The sequence below is a fragment of the Orcinus orca genome, chromosome 20 (assembly GCF_937001465.1).
Source record: "Orcinus orca chromosome 20, mOrcOrc1.1, whole genome shotgun sequence".
In the NCBI taxonomy this organism is placed as follows: Eukaryota; Metazoa; Chordata; class Mammalia; order Artiodactyla; family Delphinidae; genus Orcinus; species Orcinus orca.
In genome coordinates this window covers 3,448,118-3,468,623 of record NC_064578.1, presented here as the reverse complement: position 1 = coordinate 3,468,623, position 20,506 = coordinate 3,448,118, and the positions used below count along the sequence as shown (strand labels likewise).

Here is a 20,506-nt window from a genome sequence, read left to right as displayed (position 1 = left end):
TGGCTCAGCCGTTTCCCTTGCCTCTGGCGTTCTCTTTCTTGCGAGGACACTGGCCCCGCGCCTTGGTCTCCGTCCCCCACGCCTGTCGGGATGCTCTCAGATCTTCCGGAGAGGCTGTCGGCTCGGGCCGGGATGAGCCGTTGGGCATCTGGACTCACAGGGGTCCTGGGCACAGCGGCTCTTCGCTTACGGAGCCGAGAGGGTGGGGCTGCCCGCGGACGCCGGGGTCGCGCCCCCGTTCTCTGCGCAGCGCTGGCTCTGCTCCGTCTCCTGTGCTGCCGGGGCCGCCGGCTCAGCTCCCGCTCCCCGCATGCCGCCCACTGGCACCAGCCCCCCAGGCCGCGCAGACCCCGCTCCGGTGCCGGGCCCTCCTGCTCTCTGGGTGACTTCTGGTTCTTCTTTTCCTGTTTCAGGCATGAGCCATGAGCCCAAGTCCCCTTCACTAGGGATGCTTTCCACCGCGACCAGGACCACCGCCACCGTCAACCCCCTCACCCCCTCGCCGCTCAATGGCGCCCTGGTGCCCAGTGGCAGCCCCGCCACCAGCAGCGCGCTGTCGGCCCAGGCCGCGCCGTCCTCCAGCTTTGCTGCCGCGCTGCGCAAGCTCGCCAAACAGGCAGAGGAGCCCAGAGGTAAGAGGCGCGCCCGCCGGGCGGCTCCACGAAGCAGGGGAGAGAGCGGCCCCTTCCTTCCTGCCCAGGCCTTGCGGCTCCTGCGCTCGGGGGGCACAGCCGGTCCCACGAGCCGCCACCCCGCACGTGCACGGGCTCTGGGGGCGGGGCCGCTCCCGCCCACGTGCTTGCACGCCAGCGTCTACACGTGCTGGCTTTTCTCGTGCTGCCTCGTTCTGGCGGGGACCGCGCTGCCTGACCCCCGCCCGTCCGGTGAGCCCAGCGGCCCCAGCAGCTCTGCTTGCTCCTGCTTCCCGCGCTCCCTGCTGCTCTGTCCTTCTTTGGCTGTAGGACCACCGAGGGGGCGTCCGGCAGCTGTGGCTTCAGAGGGTGGATGTGCTGCACCCCAATACGTCCCTCAGGAGCCCCCAGCCTGCCCCGGGGGCCTCTTCCCAGGTGGCATGTTTCCCGGGAGACCGGGAGCACCAGGCCTTGATACCCCCTCCAGACGTGGCAGGGAGCAGGGTCTCTGGAAACCCTCTTTATCCCGAGTGCCCCAAAGTGGGAGCGCAGCTTAATCCGTCCAAGGCAGGGGTCTTGGGGTGGCATGAACAGGTGTCCCCCAGAGGTCCAGAGCCCCAGCTCCTGGTGGGCAGTGACGTGCTCTGTGACTTTGGGCAAGTGCTGACCCTCTCTGAGCTTCCGCCTTCCTGTTTATACGACGAGGCTCACTACAGCTCTGGCTCCGGGCACTTCTAGGGCTGTTAGTCCAAGGGCTGCTGGCTGGATGAGTGGGGCTGGCGGGCAGTTTGCAACCAGAGCTGCTGGGAGGCCTGGGCCGTTGCGGGTTCTGGTGCAGGCCTCTCAGGCACCCTCTGGACTCACTGCTTGGAGGCAGGGGGTCGGCCTCCTGGGCAGAGGAAGCAGAGACCCTGGGTGCCTCTGCCGGCCATCTGCCTTGCCTCAAATGTCCAGGGCTTGGCGTCCTGGCTTCCAGGCCTTCTGGGGCACCCAAAGAACACGTGTGCGGGAACTCTGTCTGTCTTTGTGGACTCTGGGGTCTCTAGCTCAGCAGAGCGGACATTTGCCCTGACCGGGGTGGCTGGGGGTCTGCTGATTTCTGAATCTGACTTGTCTCCACACCCTTGCTGATCACGTGGTTGTTGGACGGAGGAGGAATGTGAGGGGGGTAGACAGGAGTTGACGGGCGGCGTGGATGTGACCCAGGAGCGAAGGCCTTCGGGGCCCGGTTTCTGCATCGCTAGGGATCGCCCTCACTGCTGGTGTCCGCCTGCCCTGGGCTGTTCTGTCCACCCAGACAGACCTTCCCAGTCCCTGCACGCATGCCCCTCCTTGGCCACGCGGCCGGAGAGCAGAGATACGGTGAGCTGCGTGCCGGCGAGGCCCCCAGAACAGACGTCCTGGGCTGGCTGCGAGCACCCCGGGAGCAGCGTGCACAGTGGCACCCTGAGCTGGGGCCGAGACTTGGGGGTCTCTTCAGAGTCGACGCGAAGCCCCCAGGGCAGAACTTGGTCCCTGCTTTGGCGTCTTCCCGGCATTCCAGGAGGCGGAGAAACAGGGCTGTCGCAGCTTTCAAAGACAACTGTCAGCACGTGGGAGGCACTGGGGCCGTCTGGCTGAGCCACCCCCGAGCGTCAGGGCTTCAGCCAACAGCTGTGTCCGTTCCCGGGCAGCTGGGCTCATCCTGGGGCGACGCCCCCCGTCTGTAGAGGATGTGGCAGTGAAAGGGCACGTTTCCCTCCTTGCCGAGTGGGCGGTGGAGAGGTCTGCGGGCGTGGCTCACACGAGAGCCTGCCTTGGTGGCCTCCGTCTCCTCTCTGCTGCCCCAGGCTGGCCCCAGCGTCCGGCTCGAATAATGGGCCGGTGGACAGCCCGCGTGCCGGAGATGGCCGGGCCTCGCCGGCCGGGAGCAGCGTGTGCCGTTGTGGAGCGGACCCTGCTCCCCGGGGGCTGCGATCTGGGTGTTCTACGTGACGCCCGGGAGCTTTGTGACAGGATCAGGAGAGAGAGGAGAGGGGCGAGCCACGCTGGCCTGAGCTTGTGCTGTCCGCCGCTGGTTGACCCGAGGCTGTTCCCATCGTTCTGATGAGAAAGCCGAGGTTTGGGTGGGGGGGTGCTCAGTATTTGGACCCTGGGCTGCCCTGATGCTCGAGTTACTCTGTGTGTGTCCTGGGGACTTGTGACCTCATTTCTGACTCTGGGGGCCCCAGGCAAAGTCTGGAGTTTAAAGCAGCAGTGATGAGGTTCATTGGCAGTGCACCGTCTGGTGCACCCCAGTGGGGCTCTGGTTTGAAGAAATGAGCTCAGTTACTCTCTGGAGCATCCTCTGGGCCACATCCCATGCCTGGTCCCCATTTTTCTCACGGAGTTGCCCCAGCTCTGATGGGCTGTCTCCCGTCTGTAGAATTGGCTGGCAGCCCAGAGTCGTCGGCCCATTGTACAGGTGGGGAAGCTGAGGCTCAGAGAGGTCAGGTCATGGGCGTGAGGTCACACAGCTGGTGAGGACACGCCCTGTGCTCCTCAACTGCTGCTTCTTCAGCCTTTCCAAGTGGATATGGAGAGCCGGACTTAGGACGGCAAGACTGAGTGCATGGTCCTGGCTGGGGGGGGCACCCCCTTCCCACCCCCCAACACCCACCACAGTGGTGCAGGGAGCCCTGGGGGGGGGCTCTGTGCTCCCCACAGAGCGGGGGACAGGGTGGAGATGTGGGCTGTCAGCTTCTGGAAGCCTGGGGGCTGTAGGGGCACAGGGGGGAGAGCCAGCAGCCCCCCAGCTCCCCTGCCTGCCTCTCCACAGGGGACCAGAGAGCCCAAGGGGGGCGTTTGCTGGGCTTGGTGATGGCGGGGGTGGGGGTTGATTTTTTTTGCTGGTTAATAACTTCTTAAGGTATAATTCGCGTCCCGGAAAATTCATCTTTTAAAGGACACAGTTCAGTGGGTTTTTGTGCATTCAGAGTTCTGCGACCATCACTCTTAATTCTAGCATGTTTTGTCACCTCTAAAAGCAACCCTGTCCCCACGCCGCCCCCGGCCCTGGCAGCCAGGACCCGCTGTCTGGACACCTGTCGCCTGTGGGTGCACGCAGCCCCGCGGCTGGCTTCCGCTCTCTCTCAGACCGGTGTTTGCAGGGCTGTCCACGCACGCAGCCCCGCGGCTGGCTTCCGCTCTCAGACCGGTGTTTGCAGGGCTGTCCGCGCACGCAGCCCCGCGGCTTCCGCTCTCAGACCGGTGTTTGCAGGGCTGTCCACGCACGCAGCCCCGCGGCTGGCTTCCGCTCTCAGACCGTTGTTTGCAGGGCTGTCCACGCACGGCACACTTCTCGCGGGTGGTTGGCACCGCACACCTGGCACCAGGTGTGTGAGGAGGTGGACCCAGCAAGGGCTCTCCCCTCCCGCATCGCGGCAGTGAGCGTTTATCGAGCACCTGCGGAGTACAGGGCAGTCTCCCGCTGCGTTCCCAGCATAGCCCTGGCCTCTGTTCTCTGTCCGTCCTGCTGGTGGGCAAAGCCGAGAGCTTCGGGCTCCCTGGTGTCCCAAGCCGTAGTCAGCAGAGGGGACTCTGGGAACTCCACGGCCTCCTGCCCCACCCTGACATCCGTGTCCACCTTCCCGGAGAAGGGAGCCACCGCCTCTGCCGCAGCTGTCCCTCCCTAAGGGCGAGGCCCCCGTCTCTTCGGGGTGACCCAGGACCCCATGGCTGACCCCAGAGGGCCCTGTCCCCAAGGGCAGAGGTCCCAGGTGGAGCAGGTACGGCGTCCCCTCCTGCACAGGGAGATGGTGGGAGAGGCGGGCCCGACGGCAGAGCCAAGACAGCCGAGGCCACAGCCCCGCCCCCCCCAGGCCCCTCCTGCTGCCCGGCCCGTGCTGGTCAGCCGCGGGCCGCCTGGGTGCTGGCCGCAGCCCTGAGCGCCTCCGGCTGCCTCGTGACCCTCTCCTCCGGCCCCGCCGCCCCCCACGCTGTGGAAGCGTCTTACCCTGAGCCGTGGCCCAGCTCTCCCCTCTGCTTCCCCGGCTGATGTCTTTCCTCACGTCGTGTCTCCAGGCTGCAGTTTAAAAATCCAGTTCAGAGCAAGTAATCCACATGCCCATCATTTGTTCTGCCCCCAGAGAGAGGATGCGACGAGGAGACGTTGGCCCCCGCTGGGTTTTCATCTTTCCTGAGGCTTCTTTGCAGCCCCAAGGTCCTGCTCCGTGCCTGTCGGCCAGCGGGGGACCGGGTGTCTTTCCCTGGGGGACTCGAAGGGCCTGCCTGTCCGGGGAGGGGGAGGGGCCATATCTGCCTGACCCTGTAACCCACTCTGACACGGGCGCCCAGCAGGGTGGACACGGACGCCGGCAGATTCTGGTTCACGCCCTTGCTGTGTGGCCTGGGCACGGTGCTCTACCTCTCTGAGCTGCCTTGTGTCCTCAGGATGAGGGTAGCGTCTAGGGACTTCCCTGGTGGTCCAGTGGTTAGGGCTCGGTGCTTCCAATGCAGGGGACGTGGGTCCGATCCCTGGTCTGGGAACTAAGATCCCGCGTGCCTCACGGCACAGCCAAAAATAAAAAAGGTGAAAAACAACAGAGGCTGAGGATAACGTCTCTACTGCGTAGATTTTGCCGACGTAGGAAGAACACGCTAGCTCCAGGTGCGGCGCCGTGTGCAGCAGATGAGATCCACCCACGCCGTCACCCCAACCCTGGCCATCCCCACCTTCCCCCACCCCTGCGGTGCGGCCAGGGCTTGAGGGGCCGGGAAAGGAAGGCGAGTGCTTCCATGGCTGAGAGCGGGGCTGAGTTGCTGCGCACGTGTCTCGAGGCCCAGATTGACCCCGTTTGGGGAGAGCCCGTCCTTTCCGGGCCGGAGGAGTTGCCACGGCTGCTCCCAGACGTCCTGACAGCGTGGGTGCGCGCAGGCCCAGGGCATCCGCTCCCTGTCACCTCAACTCTCGTCTTGCCTCTTTGGAGAAAGGGAGTCCCAGGCCGTGACCAGGCCCACACAGCACGTTCTGGAAGGAGCCTCGGGCTGAAGGTTTGGGCCCCACGTTGGTCCCGGCTGTACCCGTGGGACCCTTCGGCAGTGACAGGCCGGGGCCCCCTTGACTGAGGCGTCCCGCAGCAGTGCCCTTGGCGTCTGTCTTCGGCCCCTTTGCCGGCGGGGCGGCGCGGAAGGAGCAGGGTGGGCTCCAAAGCCTCACGGCCTGTGCACATCCCACGTGTCCCGTCCCTCCCGGCGGGGTGTGGGGGGCACCGAGCGGCCTCAGGGAGCTGGTCTCCCGAGGGCACGAGCACCGTTTTCGCCGCCTGCAAGAGAAGTGACTGACGGACCCCGGCTTCGTTTGGACCCGACGCAAGCAGGCTGGCAAGGGCGGCGCGGGCCAGGACCCCGAGCCCAGGCGGGCGGGAGTGTGCTTTTCTGCAGGCGTGTTTGCCGGCCGCTGGCCTCACCTCATCTTGTCGCTGGCTTTGCGGGTGGGTCTGGTTTCCCTGGGGCCCCTGGAGGAGGCGGGAGCATCCTCCCTCTGTCGGGGTTGGAGGTGGGACTCTGCCCGCCAGTGGTGCCTCACTCAGCCGGCCTGAGTCAGGAGGGGGGGCGGCGCCCCCGTTCTGCCGTCTGAAGCCTGCCTCTTCCAAAGAACGCAGCGAAACAACTGAGCGGACACGCGTGTGTGTCAGTCGTGTGGCCGCAGGGCTCGGCGGGGCCGGGCTTCCCAGCGTGTCTGCAGCCCCGTCTGGCTCGTGGCGCAGGTGTGAGCGTACAGGCGCGTCCTCGGTGCCCCGCCCTCCTTCTCTGTGCTCGGGGCCGGGGATTCAGAGGAGAGGGGGGCTTGCGCCTGCCCTGATGGGGGCTGCCCGGCCCTGAGACACTGGGACAAGAGGCCTCCCCGGGCCGTGTCGCTGCAACAGCGACTTTTCCCGTCCCCCCCCGAAGCCCCCTCCGCCTTCTCGCCCCCAGTTCCTCTCCTGTCCCTGGATGCGCCCCCTCTCGGCCCCTTGTGCCCCTCAGCACAGTGGAAGCCCACCGTCCTCCCAGCCCCCGTCCTGCTCATCACCACATCATGGGCCCCTGGAAGTGTGTCTTGTAAGAAGGACCACACCTTGCCTTTGCTGGCTGGGGTTTAGTGACGGTCCTGTGACGCTACGTTGGGGCAGGTGTGCCCCGCCCACTGGTGGCATGAGGTGGGGTGAGGGCTCCTGGGAGGGGGCTTTGGGTGGACGGGCCTCTGACTGTTCCCACGCCATGGAGGAGCTGGCAGGCAGGCCGGGAGGGCCTCTTCCAGGAAGGGAAGCGGGCAGAGGGCAGCCCTGCGGCTCTTTCTCGGGGGGTTCTCCCTGAGCCCACAGGTGGGTGGGGCCATTGCATGTGCCGTGTGCCCGGCTGTCGCCGCTGCGCCCGGCCTGCGGGGAGTCCAGGGGGTCCCCCACCTCCTTCCCCGCCTCCATGTGATGATGGTGGGGATCTGCACGTGCTCGTGGCTGGCGGGTCCCTGCCTGCACCGAGTGAAAGTCTGGGCGAGGCTCAGCCCGGCGGGGGGACCCCTGCTGCTTGGCGCTCGCTCCGGAATCTGTCGCACCCACCTCCGGCCGGCACCTGGGCTGGCCCTGTGGTGCTGCGGCTTTGGCCACGGGAGGGGGCGTCTTGGGAAGGCGTCCCAGGGGTCCTCCTTTAGGGAGCACATCAGGGGACCGTTGTCCATCATCGGCTCTCCGTCCCTCCCCGGGTGAGGCGGCCTGACTCAGTGCAGGCTTGTGCCCGGGGAGAGGGAGGGCTGTGCGGTGGCACTGAGATCACACTCTGCAGTGCGCCGGGCAGGGTTGGTCCCGGCACAGGAGCCGTTGTTTAGGGCGCCCAGTGGGTGCTTCAGGTCGTTCGGGTGGCGTCTAGAGAGCTGACATGCTGTACTTGTGTTTCCAGGCTTATCTCCATCTCCCCTCACAGCGACTTCGGTATCTCAGCTGTTAATTACATGGGCTCAGGGGGCCTCGGGCGCTAATCCGCGAGGTCAGATGACAGAGGTGACGCGGAGCGCTGTGCACCCGCGCGGGGCTCGCTGCCGCCTGCCGTGTACCGCCGGTTCATTACAGCTCGCGCCGCCCTGAGAACGGGGTCGCTAATTGGCGGTTGCGTGGTCAGGCATCGATCTGGCTGCCGAGCGAGGCGTCCGGCCTGCCCCTGAGGGATGAGGCTGCTAATTGCCCGTGGCCTCCGGGCGGGCAGGGGCACCTGGCCCCCAGGCTCCGTCTCTCGCCCTCCCCTCCTCCTTCCTCACTCACTGCCCAGCGCTTGGAAACGATGCTGATCCGTGGAGACCTGCTAATGGCGTGGGGCGGGGGCTCGGAGGCCGGAGGGGGGTGATCTGAGAGGTGGGCGGGGACGGGGGAGCGGCGGGGGCGGGAGCCAGGTGGCCCTGAGTCTCTGTGCTCAGGTGGCATGGCCACCGGGCCCTCCTGGCTGTGAGGCCCCAGGGGCTGGCACAGGCTGGGGCTCTGAAGTGTCTGCTCCAGCTTCCCCCCGTCTGCCCGGCCCCTCGAGGAGCAGAGCCCACCTGGCCTTGACCCCACCGTTTTCTCCAGGCAGTGCAGCCTCTCCCTTGACTGGTGGGGTTCTCGGTGTGTTTGTTTTCTTTCTTTTCGCTCCCTCTACCCCCAGGCGGAGTTTACACAGGGCGGCCCGGGGTGCAGGCTGGGTACACGGTAGGTCCTCCTGCTTGGTGGCCGAGAGCTCTGGTGGCTTTTCACCCCCTCCCCGCTGTGTCCTTCCGGCTGCTGGTGGACGTGGCGGGAGTTTCTCGTAGGGGCCGCCCGCCTGCGTGTTTGGTGGACGGCAGCCTGCTTTGCTGGGGCCCCAGGAGCGGGGTTACCGTGCCAGGGCGTGGGTGGTGGTGGGGAGACAGATGCTCCCGGTTTCTCCAAGTTGCACAAACCTGGTGAGCGCTCAGGGTACAGGGGTTTCCCGGCCTGGTCAGCCCGCCGCCTGCCTCCTGCTTCTCCCTGGAAGCTGGCTTCTCGGGTGGGCCCCGCCAACCTGGCAGACACAGCTCGTTTCAAAACTTTGGCGGCTGTCCCACTGGGAAAGGAAGGCCGCCGACGTTGTCGCCTGTCGGCTGTCCCCAGGCGGGCGGTACTGACAGCTGACCGAGGCTGGAACTTGCCCCACGGCTGGGATCCTGACCTGGTGCTGGGTCTCGGTGGTTGGCCCGGCCGACTTGGGGTTGCAGAATTGTGTGGGCCGTGGTCGGCGGATCTGTTTGGGGAATCGGGGGTCACACGTCAGGGGCAGCAGCCTTCAGGTGCCTCCTCACTGCCCACTGGCCGGGCACTGACGGTGAGGGCTGCAGGTGAAGGGGGCACCTGGCCTCAGCATCGTTCTTGGGGCTGGCGAGCGGCTCGGCTGGGGGCAGGTCTGGCTGGCCCGGGTGTCTCCCCGTGGGGCTGCCCCGTACAGTTGTTCAAGCTGTGCACAAGCGTAGGGAAGCACGCTGCTCAGGGCGAAGCTCTGTCCCAGCGTCCGTGGGGCCTCGGCTTCCGACCACTCTGCCTCCTGGTCACTGCTGAGCCCGCGCCTCGACGGTCGGGGCCTCTGGGGCAGAGGGAGGGGTGACTGTCTCCCAGCACCCTGAGCTGTAGGCTGCCGTGCCTCCCCTTCAAGCAGAGGTTTGATCAGGTAGCAGGAGTGTGCCCACTCGAGATGGTTTGGAGAAAAGACGCGGGTCTTGGTCCCGGGGACCCAGGAAGGTTCTGAACAAAATCCAGGGAGGATGTGCTGCTTGCGGAGGGGGGAGTCTGTGCTGGCCCCAGCTTCCCCCCCCGGCCCCGAGGCCCCAGGTGCCCCAAGTGGGGCTCCCGCAGACAGACGCCGCCCAGTTGAGCCCGTCAGAGGGGAGCTCTGCAAGGTGGCGCATGTCCGGGCTGCTGCTTGGGGCCGTCGTCAGCAGGCTCCTCGGCCAGGTCCACCCCCTCGGGCCGCCCGAGCTCACACAACCCCCGTGACCATGGGCGAGCGCGGTACCTGGGACGAGCTGAAGTTCTGCTGTGTAGTAAAATCTGGGGGTCCCCTGTCTGGCCTGCCCCAGATTCAGGGCCCTGGGTGCTCTCCGTGGCTCTCAGGTGCGGTGGGGTTTGTGTCGGGGGCCTGTGGGCCATGGGGCCTCGGCGGTGGGGGGGCATGTGAGGGGTCTCCTCTGTCACCAGACTGCAGCCCAGAGCAGTGCGGGGTGTGGATGTGCACACGGCCGAATCTCGTTGGGCCTGGGTGTGACTCTCGGGGACCCCAGGACCAGGCCCTGCCGGCAGCTCCAGCCCTCAGGGGCCACTCTGCTGCCCGCCTGCCGGGATAGATATCCCACCGGGCGGTGACGTTGGGGCGAGCCTGGGCGCTGGGGGTGGGGGAGGGGGGACGCACCTCCACCCCTCGCTCACAGGCGGCCCCGCCCCTCGCGGGAGGAGCAGCTGCCGGCCAACCTGGCTGCAAATGGGTGACTTCCTCCCAGCCCCCCCAGGCCCCGCCCTCTCCTCCCACCCCACGCACCACCACGACCCTGTGCCCCTGCCAGGAGCTAAACCAATCCCATCCTCCTGCCACCCTCCACACCACCCCCCTCGGGGGGCAGCACATGGGGGTGATGCTGAGGGTGGGGCTTCTTTTGGAGGTGATGGAAATCAGATAATGGTGTCGTTTCCACAACACTGTGAATGTGCCCAAAACCACCGACCTGTATGCTTTCAGCGCCGGATCGTAACTCAGTTCTTAAAACTTGAAATGAACACGTTCGGTATTTTGAAAATACAAGCCTTCGTCAGCCACGCCCTCACCTGTTCCCCACTCTGCCAGGCCCGTCCCGCAGCTAGGACGCCCACCCTCCAGCACACAGGGGGCTCGCAGGGAGAACTTCGGGCCTTTCTGTGCACCTCGGGGCGTCCCGTGCCCACCCCCTCGCTCAGAGCCTCACGTGCAGCTGCTGCCTCTTGTGGGGCAGGTTCAGCAGGTCCCTCACTCACCCTGCGCCCAGCGGCCCACATCAGCCCCGGTGACCCGGGGTGTCGCGCACGGCCCCCAGCTGCCGTGGGTGTAACTCGTCGAGCCACACTTGCTCCGCCCCCGGCTCTTTCCCCCACTCGGGGGAGGCTTGCGGTGAGCAGCATGGGGCACGGGAGGCCCTGTCCGTGGGTGGGGGTGGGGAGGTACCGCCCAGATCCCAGGCTGGGGCGGGGCGTCCGCAGGAGCCCGCGTGCCCCTGCCCGGCTGCTGGGGGCCGGGGGGCACCCGCTCAGGCTGCTGTGTCCTTCTCCCGCAGGGTCTTCACTGAGCAGTGAGTCGTCCCCCGTCTCCTCTCCGGCCACCAACCACAGCTCTCCAGCCAGCACGCCCAAGCGCGTGCCCATGGGCCCCATCATCGTCCCCCCCGGGGGCCACAGCGTCCCTAGCACGCCCCCCGTGGTGACCATCGCCCCCACCAAGACCGTCAATGGCGTGTGGAGGAGCGAGAGCCGGCAGGTGAGTGTGGGGAGGGGGCTTGGGGGGGGGCGGATGTGCCACAGGTGCTGGGGAGGCGGCCTCCCGCGGAGTGGGACTGGGTTTCGGGGTTGAAATCCCCTGCCCCAGCTCACTCCCCTGAGCTTGTCTTTTTCTCTGCAAAATGGTGTAACTACAGCTCCTACCTGGAGGGTCTGTGTGATTCAAGAAGACTCATGGGCGTTAGTGGTCTTGGGCTGCCAAAACGAGCCTCACAGAGCATCACAGACGGGGGCTTATTTAAGACAGATTTATTCTAGAGGCTGGAGGCCCAAGTTCCAGGTGTGGACAGGGTCAGTTTCTCCTGAGGCCTCTCTCCTCGGTGTGTAGGCGGCCGTCTTCTCCCTGTCTCTTCCTGTGCTCTTCCTTCTGTGTGTGTCTGTGTCCTAATCTCCTCTTCTTTTAAGGACACCAGTCCTATTGGATCAGGGCCCATGCTCGTGACCTCGTGTTACCTTAATTACCTGTTCAAAGATCCTGTCTCCAAATATGGTCACTTTCCGAGGTCCTGGGGGCTGGGACTCCAACATAGAAGTTTTGGGGGACAAAGTGCTTAAAATGGTGTTTACACATCCTAAGCACTAGGTAGACAATAGCTGTTATGATTATTCTCTATTGCACAAACAAGGAATCGAAATAGCGAAAATACCAGCCCGTATTTTCACAGATCAGATTTCCTATTTCTGTCTTAACTTTTGAAGTCCGCCCGCCCCAGGAGGCCCTTTCCCGCGCTTGGGGGGGTGGGTCCCTGGTATGACGTGGCCGTGCAGAAGGAGCACGTGGCCTTGGGAGCTGCCCCTGCACCTGCCTACCTCCACCACCCGCCCCCAGCTCCGGTGCCCCCAGCCTGGAGAGGCCCTTCCTAACTAAGAACACTGTCCCTGTGCTTGTCTCCTGGATTTTTCTGGAGTTCCCAGAGGGAAAGCACCACTTGGAAATACTAATTAAACCACAGAGAAAGTGGGGGGGGAGCGGGGAGGGTGGAACTCTCCCCTCGCCCCCCTCGCAGCTCTCTGCCCTGCTGGGGTGGGTGGGGGGATGGGCCCCAGGGCCCCAGCTGAACATCACTCAGGATCTGTCTTTTCTCTGCCCTGGAGGTGGGGGGAGCCAGCCTCCGTCCACAGAGGGGGCCACCCTCAGGCAGGTCCTGACCACGGAGCCCAGTGGGGACCCCCTGAATTCCTGGAAATAGGCCAGGGGACCGTAGCTTGACTCCCACATCCGAGGTGATAGACACTGCTGGGTCATCACCTGGCCAAGGCCCCCGTGCCCGCCTAGAAGCTGCTGCCTTGGCTTTGTCGCTCTACCCCGAGTGCAGTTTGGACGCAGGAGAGCCAGGGCAGGGCCTGGTGAGCGGATCCTGGCCAGAGGGGTTTGGAGATGCCCAAGACGCCGCAGTCCTGGTTTGAGGGAGGACAAGGGGTCTTCACCAGCATCTCCTGCCTCCAGAGGGGCCCGTTGCCACCTGGCGACCAGCGTCGACCTCGGGGCCCTAACCACCTGCGTCTCCCCTAACTCCCGGGGGCCCAGGTGGTTTCTGATCCTGTTGCCACGTCCCTGGTTTGGCCCTGGCTGGTGACGGCCACCCACGGCCCAGATCCTCCCCTTTGGTCCTGTCCCCTGTCCCAGCAGCTGCTATCCAGACCCAGGAGCCTCCTAAGCGACCCCCTCCTGGACACTCAGGTGCCTTGGCCTTGGGCCCCTTCCCTCCAAGCTCAGCCCTCCTCGGGGTGGAGGGGGTCCTCACTGCCTCAGAAACACCGAGCAACCCCCAGAGGAGGGGCCGCGGTGGCTCTCTCCAGCCACTTACCAAGGCGGTGGTTAATGAAACACTAGTGCCACCAGGGAGGGCGGCGGGAAGGGAGCTGGATCAGTGGGAGACGTGCAGCTCGCCGCCCCGGCACAAAGGCTCAGCAGAGAATTGAATCCGCCCGGGGAGGGGGAGACCAGGAAGAGCAGAGTAGTGAGGGGGGAGGGGGGCGTCCTGAAGTCCCGGCACGTGAGTCACGGGGGGCCCTCCCGCGCACCGGGGTCACCGGTATTTCCCAGGTAGCGGGAGCTGTGGAAGGACGGATGCAATGACAAATAGTCTGTTTTAAAGCTAACAGGGCATGTCTGCCCGGCTGCCTAGTGGAAACCTCTCTAATCACCAGAGAATGAAGGATTCTCCTCCCTCCCCACCCCCCCCCTTCCTTCTTTCATCTCTACAGCTGCGCCTGCAGCCGCTGCTCAGAAATGAGAGCTGCCCGCAGATGTTCCTCGGGGCGAGCCCGGCCGCGGGCCGGCGCGGGGGCCTGGACGCCACCATCGGGGGCGTCGGGGTGGCCGGCTGAGCCTCCTGGGCCCGGCCTGGTTTGGGGGCTGCTGCCCGGGCCCACCCCCCGTGACCTCGTTCCCAGGTGCCTGTCATAAGCTTGGCAGGGCTCCAGCCAGACGGGCGCGTGGGTCTGGCTCTCTGGACCCCCTGCCTGCCAGCCCACCCCTCCCCCCGCCTCTCCAGCTCCTTGTTTGTCCTCGGCCGGGCTGGGAAGGTACCATCTGGCCCAGCCGCCTTCAAGCAGGGCTTTGTCCTGCCGAGGGTTGAAGGGGGCTTCTGGGGACGGCGTTGAGCTGGGGCTGGTGCGTTCGGGGCCCCTCTCCTGGGACAGGGGCTGCCTGGGGCCCCTCACTCTGCTGTTTGATTCAGCAAACAGTGCCGGAAGCGCAAGGAAGCGTGTGGTGGCCTGGAGTTGCCTGGAGCTTGTCCGCAGATTTTGTCCTTAAATCGAGGTCCCCTCGAGGACTTCACTGTCCTGGGCTGATGGTGGAGGCCCTTGGCTGCCGTCTTCCTCCTACTGCGGCCTGAGGGGAGGAGGGGCCTTGCTGCCAGCCTGGAGGCAGAGCCCAGGTCACTGCGGGTCCCATCACCCCGGGCATTTATCGGGGGAGCCGCCCTGGCACCTAGGGGGCCTCTGGCTGCAGCCACTGCATCCCCGTCCAGAGAGCATCTGAGGGCCATGCCGTCCCTTGTTAGTGCATCCGAGACGTCGGGCACAGGGCCTCTCCACTCCACGGTGGCCCCCGTGAGGGGCAGGCCCCAGAGCAGCTGGGGCACCTTGTCGTGGGGGTCAGCACTTGTGCTGGCCTGGCCCTGCGCCCCCAGAGGGAGGGGTGCGAGGGGGACACGGCATGCTGAGGACAGCCCCTTGGGTGGTAGTGTCGACGGGGAGCGCGAGAGGGTGTAGGGGGGTGGGCTAGGAGGTGCGGCTGCTTGGGTGAGACCCCCGCTTCCCGTGTACACCCGTGCACCCACCCCTGCTGCTCTGTGAGCCGCTGCTGTGATTGCACGTTTGACAGCTGGGGGAACCGAGGCCCGGGGCAGTTATGGGACCCGTCCAGGGTCTCCAGGACCAGACGGGAGCCACCCCGCGCCGGACCCTGTGTAGAAGGCTCGTACTACCCGGGCGGGGGTCCCGGGCTCCCTGCCCTGACCCGGGCTTGGCGCACGCGCGGGTCCCACCCTTGGCCGCCGCTTCGTGGCCACCCATCCCGGGGAGGGCAGGTCGGAGTTCACGCACCACGAGGGCCCCGCCGTGAGCGGAGGGACTGCGCCCACACGTGGGAACAGATGTGGCCGCTCATTAAAAGTCCCAGTCAGCGGCCTGTCTCCTCCAATTAGTGATCACTGCCGCGGCGCCCACCCACCAGCACGCTTGGTAAACACGGTGACGGATGGGCCCCTCGTGCTCCGCGGGGTTACCGTCTGCTGGTGTGGAGGTGGAGGGGTCGCCCAGGGGGCTGCGCAGTCTGTCTCTTGCCCCCCAACCCAGGGAGTGAGATGGCTGGGGGTCTCTGCTGCCCCATCTCCTGACTCTGACGGGAAGGTTACTGGCAGAGTCAGGGCTGGAGGGACAGTAGAGGGTGTCTCCTTGGGGACAGACTCTTGTCACCGCCCCACGTACAGTGGTCATTCCTGGACATGCGCCACATCAGTGAGGAGACAGGGCTGTGGCCCAGCGGCAACACCGTGGGTTTGGGGTGGACGGACCTGGGCCCACGCCCTGCTTGCGGCAGTGGGTCAGGGGCGGCCGGCCCTGGCACCAGGTGGCGGGCGTCGTGCCATCTGGCCAAGGAGGGGCCGGGTTGTGGAGCTTTCGGGGCTCAGGGGAGGCCTGGGCCGAGATATCCTCACCCTATGCTGAGCAGGGTGTCATGGTGACGGAGCCCCCAGACTGACTCCCGCGTCCAGAGCGAGAGCCCCCGGCTGCTGTTGGCGCTCAGTGCCTGCTGTGCGGCCCCCTCTCAGCCGTGTGAATGACCCCAACGACAGAACCTTTCGATGTGTTGCGGACGCTCCTGTGGGCGGGCGTGCAGGACGTTCCTCCGTGTGGCCGGGGGTTCTGGGGGCCGCCTCCTCCCCCCGTCCTGCCTTGTGTGAGCGCTTTCTGGTTTCTCGGGGGTCTGCCTTCCCCGCCAGGCCCCAGGTCACTCCCTGTGTCCGGGAGTCTGGGGCAGGCGGGCCCACGGCCCTGCCCCCATCAGTGTGCAAAGGCCCCAGACAGCTCTGGCCAGTTGTGCTCTGGTCGGTGCCCCGGCCGCCCCGGGGTTTGTCCGGGGGATAGGTTGGCATGCCCTGCCCAAGGGCAGCAGCAGCTTCTCGGCCACATCCTCCATGGGCATCGTGGGCCGAGAGGTATCTGTGACGCAGGCCGGCAGCTGGCAGCACAGCTGACACCTCGGCCCCTCGGGATGCCGGCACGTGCCTGGCGATCAGTGGCCAGGGGCTCCGCGTGGTTCTGTCACAGCCGCTGCAGTGCAGAGCTCACCGCCGGGGGTTGGGGGTGTGTGCGGGGACCACCGTCATCCAGCTCCCGCGTCTGAGTTTGGAGCAGCTGTGACCTGTGGGAGATCCGTGCTGGGAGGGCATGGGCGGCCCTACTGTGCTGTGTCCCCTGGCGGGCACTCTTCTGGACCCCAGTCCGATTCTGGGGCGTCTGTCCTTTCCTGTCGCCCAGATGTGTTTCAGTCCAGACCCCCCCATCATTGGAACCCGTGTCCTCCCTTCTTTCTGTTTCGCCTGCCACGCCGCTCATACCGCAGGTTTGAGTGGAAAAGCGTAAGGAAAGGCCATCTCTAGATCGTGCTCTAAAGCTTGAACCCTCCCCCCCCACCCCGAGTCTGGAGGAAGGCCTGGCTCGTCGTTGGCCGTGGTCGGAGCCGCCCGCCCCTGCCCTGACCCGCTCTTTCTGTCCTCTAGCAAGACGCTGGCTCTCGGGGCAGCGGCAGCGGTCGGGAACGCCTCATCGTGGAGGCCCCGCTGCCCCAGGAGAAGGCAGGGGGCCCGGCCATCCCCTCCCACCTGCTCAGCACCCCCTACCCTTTTGGCATCTCCCCCAGCTCGGTGGTGCAGGACTCCCGCTTTCCTCCGCTGAAGTAAGTGCAGGTCGGGGCCCGGGGAGGGCACGCGTGCTGGGCTCTGGACCCCTGAGGCTCTGGCCGCCAGGCCAGCTGCACCAGCTGAGCCCAAGAGCCGCCAGATGGTGGCTCAGCCCCGGGCCGGCAGCCCCGTCTGTGCCTGCTGGCTGTTTCCATGCTGAGCCGACGGCTGGCTCTGCCGTCTGCCCGACCCTAAACCCCCAGTCTGGGGCTCCCGGGGCCAGGGGTCCCTCCAGGCCGCGGATAGCGGCCCTGCGCCCACTTGGTGAGGACGGCAGGGGGCTGGGGGGGGCCCAAGGAGCAGCAGCTGCCCACCTGTGCCCTGGGCCTCCTGCCAGGACCTGTCCTTGCGAGGGAGGCATGGTGGAAGTACCGGGAGGTTGGCCCGTTTCCCGGCCTGGGGCTCACCTCCGCCTTTCGTCCTCTGTCCGTCCCTCCCGCAGCCTCCAGCGGCCCGTGCACCACGTGGTGCCCCCCAGCACGGTGACGGAGGACTACCTGCGGAGCTTCCGGCCCTACCACACCGCCGAGGACCTCCGCGTGTCCTCCCTGCCTCCCCTGGGCCTGGACCCGGCCACCGCCGCGGCCTACTACCACCCCAGCTACCTGGCCCCGCACCCTTTCCCCCACCCGGCCTTCAGGTGAGGCGCCCCAGACCTCCCCACCCACCCTTGGGCAGACACTGCTTGGGGCCAGATTCCCAGGGAGACCCCAGGCGGCCGCCCCTCCCAGCCCTGCAGATGAGCCGTTAGGACTTTCCCCCCAGAGGGAAATTCTGTCCGAGCTGGCCTCGCCCCAGCCCCTCCCTCTCCCGCCATCGGCTCCACTGGTGCACTTACGCGTTAAAGCGCAGAGCGCAAGGTTTGTGTGCGACCAGGAAACCCCGCTGGAGACGGCGCTGGACCACTGCTCTACGTAGAAGCTTCCTGCGTCCTCCGTGACGGGTCGGCAGTTATGCTGTGGACCACCCCACCCCAGACCTGGAAGTCTCCTCACTTGGCCTGGGGTGGCCAGCAGGGCCTCGGAGCCCTGAGCTGTTACCATCTGTTGGCCTCTGGGAGGAAGGGGCTTTGGGTCTGGCTGTGGGTGTGGACCCTTTCTTCAGGGCCTTCGTGGAGGCTCTGTGGCCGTCCTGCCCTGTCCAACGCCCCTGGATCAATAACCGTACCTGGCCGGGGCACCTGGTGGTAGGGCTGGGTCTTGCCTTTTTTCCTTTACGTTCCGTGTTCACTAGCCCCATCTTCTCGCACAGGATGGACGACTCCTACTGCCTGTCGGCCCTGCGGTCCCCCTTCTACCCCATCCCCACCCCCGGCTCCCTGCCCCCACTGCATCCATCAGCTATGCATCTTCACCTCTCTGGGGTCCGCTACCCGCCCGAGCTCTCGCACTCGTCCCTGGCAGCGCTGCACTCGGAGCGGATGTCCAGCCTCAGTGCTGAGAGGTAAGTCCCGTCCCAGGCCGGGTGTCTTCTGCTCTTCCCTCCCCGGATGGCAGAGCCTGGCTGGGCCGTTCGTGTGTGGCCAGGCGGGCTCCTTGGCCACTCGGGTCCTGGGTCTGTTCGCCTGCACACGGGGCGGTGACGGTGGGTGCTCTGAGCTCCTGGCCAGTGCCTGGCGAGGCTGCATCCTCAGAATCTCCAGCCCCTGGCCGTGAGCTTTCCATGGCGCTTCGGGAGTTGGTGCACAACTTTTGATCTAATGGACTTTGAGTCTCTTAGCGCGTTAAACTAGAGTAGAACCCGCCTCACCTCCCGTCACCGTTCGGATGGGAATGCTGGCTTTTTCACGAAAACCTTGGTCTCGGGTGTCAGCTCCTTGCTTTTGGGGGTTCTCCCTAGCGGCCCGGCCCGGCCCCGAGCGCCCCCGCACATCTCCCTCTGCTCGCCCCGCAGGATGCAGATGGACGAGGAGCTGAGGCGGGAGCGGGAGCGCGAGCGTGAGCGGGAGGCTGACCGCGAGCGTGAGAAGGAGCGCGAGCGTGAGCGTGAGAAGGAGCGTGAGCGTGAGAAGGAGCTGGAGCGCGAGCGGGAGCTGGAGCGTCAGCGGGAGCAGCGGGCCCGCGAGAAGGAGCTGCTGGCCGCCAAGGCGCTGGAGCCGGCCTTCCTGCCCGTGGGCGAGCTGCACGGGCTACGGAGCCACGCCGCTGAGGAGCGGGGCAAGGCCTCGGAGCAGCTGACCCCAACCCGAGCAGGTACCCGAGAGGAGGACCGTGCGTGGGGAGCTGCGTGCTGGGGGGCTCCCCGAGGAAAGGGCCCTGCCGCGTAGCGTCTGCCCGCCGGCCTGGAGCAGATTCACACCATGCCTTTTGCAAGCTACGCGCCTGATGTCCCCGGACAGGGAGCCGGGGGGAGAGGCACACGACACAGAGAAGACAGATGTAGGTAGACAGCTGAAAGACTGTGCACCGTGGTAAAACGTGACATAATTCTTAGGAGGGGATAGTTTTAAGTATTTGTTAGCTTTAGTTTTTTTTCTTTTTTGCCGTACGCGGGCCTCTCACTGTTGTGGCCTCTCCCATTGCGGAGCACAGGCTCCAGACGCGCAGGCTCAGCGGCCATGGCTCACGGGCCCAGCCGCTCCGCGGCATGTGGGATCTTCCCGGACCGGGGCACGAACCCGCGTCCCCTGCATCGTCAGGCGGACTCTCAACCACTGCGCCACCAGGGAAGCCCTAGCATTAGTTTTTAAACATTTTATTTTATTATACGTACGCGTAATCTAACTTGTAGCAACCGGCTCGGGTGATTCCCAGAGTTCAAGTCTGCTTTGGCGTGTGGGCGTGAGCCTGCCCCACACACCCACACCCAGCGTGTCACCCAGATGAGGCGAGTGCCCGGGAGCATCCATGCCCCTGGCTGTCTTGGCCCAGCCGCGGGGAGGCCCTTGGAGGGTGGTGCACGTCTCCTCCGGGAGGACAGGCAGCGGGGAGGGACTGAGCCTGGCGCTGAGATCCCGCCGTGACAGCCTTTCTCCCCCACAGAGAAGCTGAAGGACGCGGGCCTGCAGGCGCCCAAGCCCGTGCAGCACCCCCTGCACCCGGCGGCCGCCCCGCACCACCCCGTGCCCGGCCTCCTCTCCACCCACGGCCTCTTCTCTCTGCCGGGCAGCAGTGCGGCCACGGCCCTGCTCCTCCAGCGCACCAACGAGGAGGAGAAGTGGCTGGCGCGGCAGCGGCGGCTGCGGCAGGAGAAGGAGGACCGCCAGTCGCAGGTGTCTGAGTTCCGGCAGCAGGTGCTGGAGCAGCACCTGGACCTGGGCCGGCCGCCGGCGCCCACGGACGCGGAGCACAGGCCTGAGAGTGCCAGGTGGGCCCGGGGATGGGGGCGGCGTCTGCACGAGGGAGCCTGTGTGTTGCCACTTGTCTAACCCCCGCTTTGGCCTGGAGGAGGGAGCGGTGAGGAGGGAAGGCCGGTTGCTCAGGGGCGTCGATCCCCGAGTAACTTGTATCTACAGCCTCGGCCCAGCTGCTTCCCAGCAGCGACGCTCGCGGCGCCTGAAGGAGGGCGATGGAGAATTTTCATTCAATAATTATGTCCTTTCCATCTCCCTCTGCCCAAACTTTTTTTTTAATGAGAAGGGGAACTCCCTTTAATTTTTAATCAAACAAAAAATTAATTTTACTGCTTTTGTAATTTTAAAAAATACCCGTTTTTCCAGCCCTGTTCTAAAAAATTTCCAAGAGGCCTTTGCACCTGTCTCTGGGACCCCTGGCTGCCGACACCTGCCTTGTGAGCTGGGCTCCTTCTTCTTACAGCTGCCCGTGGGGCCTCACTGCTCCCCGTCTGCTGATCTGGCTGTCACCTTGTGTCCCCCACCGCACCTTTCCTCCCTCCAGGGCTCATTCTGAAGGGCCGGGCTGAGACCCACACCAGAGGTGGTGGCGAGAGCCTGGCCAGGCCTGGGCACACTGGACCCCACTCGCCTTCTCCAGGCCCATCTCCCTCAGCTTTGCACAAAGGAGCTTGG

General features: G+C 65.8%; 1 protein-coding gene across 8 annotated transcripts in view; it reads left to right on the top strand.

Moving 5' to 3' along the window:
- GSE1 (Gse1 coiled-coil protein) overlaps positions 1–20,506 on the top strand; it is a 414,806-nt gene that overhangs the window by 380,282 nt on the left and 14,018 nt on the right. For 5 of the 8 annotated variants that reach the window (XM_049704032.1, XM_049704033.1, XM_049704034.1 and 2 more), the window contains 7 exons: positions 414–632; positions 10,906–11,105; positions 16,360–16,535; positions 16,982–17,179; positions 17,791–17,982; positions 18,433–18,731; positions 19,521–19,845. In XM_049704032.1, coding sequence (XP_049559989.1) covers positions 414–632; positions 10,906–11,105; positions 16,360–16,535; positions 16,982–17,179; positions 17,791–17,982; positions 18,433–18,731; positions 19,521–19,845 — 1,609 coding nt within the window. The remainder of the gene's footprint in view (positions 1–413; positions 633–10,905; positions 11,106–16,359; positions 16,536–16,981; positions 17,180–17,790; positions 17,983–18,432; positions 18,732–19,520; positions 19,846–20,506) is intronic. The other 3 variants (XM_033406335.2, XM_049704035.1, XM_033406340.2) reach the window with 1 other exon arrangement.